At 28.2% G+C, this 5487-nt stretch overlaps 1 protein-coding gene across 1 annotated transcript; it reads right to left on the bottom strand.

Moving 5' to 3' along the window:
• Positions 1–2326: 2326 nt before the first annotated feature.
• Positions 2327–3492, bottom strand: LOC105843362 (large ribosomal subunit protein mL44). The gene has a single exon (XM_065810672.1). It carries the CDS (start codon positions 3461–3463, stop codon positions 2372–2374), a length of 1092 nt encoding a protein of 363 aa, XP_065666744.1. The 5' UTR covers positions 3464–3492; the 3' UTR covers positions 2327–2371.
• Positions 3493–5487: the final 1995 nt, after the last annotated feature.

Here is a 5487-nt window from a genome sequence, read left to right as displayed (position 1 = left end):
ATTAGTTAATTTTCTTTTTCCTGAAATTAGGGTTTTGGTACCCTTATAAGACTTCACAAGGTCTCTCAATCTAGTTCCAAGATGCTTTTGCATGTGTCCAATGCACTCAAGTTTTATTGGTACTATATTCTGAAGCATGTAAGGGTCTGATTTGACAATATCATTGAATGAAGAAGTGTCTCTATCTCCCAAATACTCTATGTATATAAAATTGTGCTTTTGAATAGAACGATTGAATACTGCAACTGCACCAACAGACTCCATTGCTCCAGAAGATTTTTTGTGATTTATCTGGATGTGGTGGTCCGGCTTCCATATCTGATAATCTAAAGTATCTTTCTTTTTTTCCCACATCCTACATCCAAAACAATGCTTTGATTTCATTTCAATGTCTATACACTTGTCTCCAGATATTAAAGTAATGACCCCATGCAATGAGGAGTGTCACCGCTTCTGCCATGAACCGGCGATTGAAACACGTGCGCAGTTTATATTTTCAGTTATGTCTATTTTTAGAATTTGTTTAGATGCATTTTTCATACTACTTTCTGCTGCACTTTAATAGGCAATCATTACTTTTTTGTTAAGTTGCTTAAAAGGGAAAGAAGATAAACATTTCAAATTCATGATAGAAGAAATCATGATAGAAGAAATCATGGCAGCAAAACCACAACCTATTTCTCGAAATCCAACGATAGCACGAGCATTCCATATTCTTTTTTTTTCACAAGAAAAATTTTGTTTGTTACATTTTCCTTTATACTTGATATTTTTAGTGCCATTTATTGTAAGTATATACTATATATTTAAACTAAACAAAATAGAAAACAGTATCATGCATGATAAACAATTTTTAAAACATTCTTTGAAACTGTTTTCATTTTTCATATGTAAAGCTGATAAAAACGAGGTTTATACTTTCTAAGTGTAGCTTTTAGATAAAACAATATAAAGCAAAGTCGACAAAAATAATGAGAAACAAAAACTCTTTAGGGTTTGAGAATAAATGGGCTAACAAAATAATTTATGGTATCTAAGGACATTGCTATGAAACTTTAGAATAACCTACATGTGTTTATTGGTTAAGAAAAACACAAATATATTACTATACCACTTTTTTAATTCTCCAAGTACAAGTTTATATGCTAAATTCGAATGATTAATATTTTTGTGCTTAGACAAACTTTGAATATGAGAGGACATATTAGATCAACGATTGACATTGACATTGACCATTATATGTATATTTATCCTTAAAAACACACCCACCCACTCACCCACACAGATATATATATATATATATATATACACACACACACACACGCACACATATGTTTATCATGCATGATACTGTTTTCTATTTTGTTTACTTTAAATATATAGTATATACTTACAATAAATGGCACTAAAAATATCAAGTATAAAGGAAAATGTAACAAACAAAATTTTTCTTGTAAAAAAAAAAAGCATATATATGGAATGGTATAGTTGCAAACCATATTCTTATATAAATATATATATATATATATATATATATATATATATATATATATATATATATATATATATATATATATATATATACATACATATATGTGTGTGTGTGTGTGTGTGTGTGTGTGTGTGTGTGTGTGTGTGTGTGTGTGTGTGTGTGTGTGTGTGTGTGTGTGTGTGTGTGTGTGTGTGTGTGTTATATACAGACACTCTTGCATGGCCATTTTTAAATATAATATAAAATTGTTTTGTTAAAAAAAAAAAACTTCTTTTTAATTAATAGATTGCCTGTCCAAACAAAAATCATCAGTAGATGTAGCAGCACTCTTTGTATGCTCTGCCTATTTGTCAGCCAATATAGCAGCACTCCTAGCATGTTCTAGCTATTTGTCAGTCAATTTAAGTAAACAGTCAAATTATAAAAATATTCAGAATGTTTTTATTTTTATTAAAAAAAAACAACCTTTTAGTCTATTAAGTTACGTTGGAAAAAATGATAAAACCAAATTAGTTCCCTCAATTAAATTTAATAATTTTTACATAAAGTGTACTTAACTAAGAGCTGTTTTTAACCACACACTGTAAATTTATATCTTTTTCTGTTTTGTTATAATAGAATATATATATATATATATATATATATATATATATATATATATTTACATTACTGTAAGAATAGAATATATATAACATACATATATATATATATATATATATATATATATATATATATATATATATATATATATATATATATATATATATATATATATATAGTTAGATATTTTAATTCCATTCAAATTCTTTTTTATTAAAAAAATTTAAAAATCAGTAAAACTTTTAGCAATAAGCTCTTTTATTAAAAACGAAAAAATATTTATATTAAAGATTGTTGTATAGCTTTAAAATCCACTTCTTGGTCAAAACATTTAAAAACACAGTTTTTAAAAGCATCATTTATTCCAGTTCGGATTGAATATCCTGATCCTTCTCCAATCTTAAACTTATCACAATAAATACCAACATAATAAAAAGGAAAATCTGTTGAGATTCCAGTTTCTGCAATTACTCGAGCAACTGGTTTACAAAAAATACCATGCATTTGTAAAATACTTTCAAGCTCTTGTTTAGGATTTTCAAGTTTTATATATTTAGAAAGTTCTTCTTGATCTATTAAAGCAACAACAAAGTCCTCAACAAATTTTTTTGAAGCATTATAACCTTGATCTATTTCAATAGCACCAATTAATGCAAAAAATGCATCACTAATAAAATCTTCCTTTACAAAATTGGTATAAAACTGGTCATTTAGATCCTGATTTTCATTTTCCTTTGAAAGAAGTAAAAGCTCTTTAATGGAAAGGTTCTTAGCAAGATGGACAATATTATTGCGTGAAATTAGAAAATTTGTGATATCATTGCAAGCATGAACAGTTAAATTGGGAAATCTTTTGTAAAGTACAGTTTTTATAACAGAAATGCTTAATTCCATACCAACTAGTGCAAGTTTTTCAGATGATATATTAGACATAAGATTTTTCAAATCAAGTCTTTTTTGAAAATCGTTATCTTCAAAATTTTTTCCTAATTTATTAGAAGTAACCAAATGTTCATTAAATAACTTCAATTCATCAACAAAAGACGAATGACATAAAGCACTTATCATTAAACCTTCATCCTTAAAATGAGTATTAAGTCTGAATTGAAATGCTTTAATTTCGTTTAAATAATTGTTTTTCATCCAGTTATTAAAGTTAAATTGAGGTTTATTTATTCCATACTTTTGTTGCATTTCTTTATCCAATCTTTCTTTGTCTCTAATTCCTTTCATTCTTTTATACCTGTTACTTCCTTTGTAACTTCTTTTGCTTAAAACTTCACTAGTCAAAGGAAAACACGACTTGAATGTCGCAACGTTAACTTTACCAAAAATATGTGAGAGGATGCGAGCGTGCACTATATTAGCCATGTTTTTTTTATCATATTTCCCGGTGTAACAATACGAAAAGAGAACTTTTAAGACTTGGTTTCCCGGTTTTTGATCGGATCGGTAACTCTTTTTTGTGACTTGCGAACCACAATGTCATTATATTGCCACCTACAACGAAGCCATTCTGTTTTAAATCAAAGTTGATTCGAACGTGTGCTGCATCATGGCTATTTACTCATACTGATGTTAACAAAAATCTTTTCATTAAAATCTATCAATCGAAATTAAACTACCAGAAAAAGAAATCAACATACAATGTGAGTAAATACAAAATCTAAGGGGCTGTCCAATAATTACGTCAACAATTTTTTGGCAATTTTTACCTCCCCTCCCTCCCCCTTGTCAACAACTTGTCAAACTTTCAGAGACCCCTCTTTAAAATATAGGGAGGTCTCTGAAAGTTTGACAAGTTGTCAAGATGAAATAACGGTATAATATAGCGATGTATAATATAGCGGTGTATAATATAACGATGTATAAAATGTATCTAATCCCCGGATTTTAAATTGCCTATTTTTGAAAGATTTCAACATACAGTTTTAATAAACATTACGCCAGGAATTGCAAACAATTCTTATCTAATTAGCAGGTTTTATAATTATGTTAATAATAAAAATAATATTACTAATACACACTACCAAAAATAACAATAGCTAGCTGGCTTTCAGTAATATAAAAATTGCGTCTTTAATAATTACGCATGTTTTTACGAAGGTAATAATTACTAGGGATGGCACTTTTACTTATTTTGATGTAAAAATGCGAATTACTTTTAAGCGTAAACTACTTTACATAACTCATATAAAAATATATAATTTACTTATATTTAAAAGAAATTCGTTTTTTTTTACATAAATTAAATAACGTGTAAAACCTAATTACTTAACTTATGTTTTTTAAATGAGTAACTGTTACTTAAAAAAGTAGTTTACTATTACAAGTAAAAGTTATTTGTATTTTTACTTTTACTTGTAAATTGTAAACTTACTTTTAATGGTAAGTTGTGTAAAGTAAATAACTTTGAAAAGTAATTTTGGTTAATAGTTATGTAAAAAATTTACATCTGAATTTTCTTTTTAAACTAGCTAGATTACCCGGCGTGGGTTTCTGTTACACTTAAACTTTACCAAATTTATCTTTTCCAAATTTCATTGTGTTTAATGTGAGTTAAGTTGTTTAAATGCTTTCTTTGAATGTCTGGGAACATTTCTTTGAATGTCTGAGAAAACCTTGGGGCCGGAGGGGTCGCTGGTGGCCCAAACCCAGCAGCCGGAGGGGCCGCTGGTGGCCCGAACCTGGCCAAAACTACCGCTCAGGCCTACTTAGCGCTTTTGTCAAGTTTGGTATTGATTGTTTCAGAGGTGTTGACGCCTATAGCTAACATCAAACATACAAACATTGCCGTTTATATATATAGAGATGTAAAAAAAGTTATTTATGAAGTAAACTTACGTAAATATAATATTTAAAAAACGTAACACTTACTTTACAAAGTAAAATAAAACTACATCATAACAACAAATTACTTTTACGTGTAAAACTTTTACACGTAAAAGTAACTAATTAGCAAAAATAGTTTACATAAAAGTAATATGAAAAAATTGTTATTTACAATTACAAATTTTTTCTTTGAAATTTTATACTTTACTTTGTAAGTTCGGGGCTTAGTGATAAGACTATTTTTGTCTTCTTTTTGCCCCGACCATGTAAATATTTAATAATATATTTTGGTATTGTAGCATTATTTAAACGGCGAAATTTATACATAAAAAAAAAGTAAGTAAAATGTAAGTTATATTATCTACTTTCTGAAAGAACAGCCATTTTGTGTTGATTTAACATAAATTTTGAGATTGGTAGCGTATTCAAATTCATTGCCAGTTTGAGAGCACTTCTGGGTAATACATTTGGTAATACTCTGATGTATGTGGCCAGTGTTTGTGGTAGGGCATTGGGAAAGGATTTTTTTCGTACATCATAAAGGGTAGTTCCATTATAATTAG

This window comes from Hydra vulgaris, chromosome 11 (genome assembly GCF_038396675.1).
Source record: "Hydra vulgaris chromosome 11, alternate assembly HydraT2T_AEP".
NCBI classification, from domain to species: domain Eukaryota; kingdom Metazoa; phylum Cnidaria; class Hydrozoa; order Anthoathecata; family Hydridae; genus Hydra; species Hydra vulgaris.
This window is presented reverse-complemented; position numbering and strand designations above follow the sequence as displayed.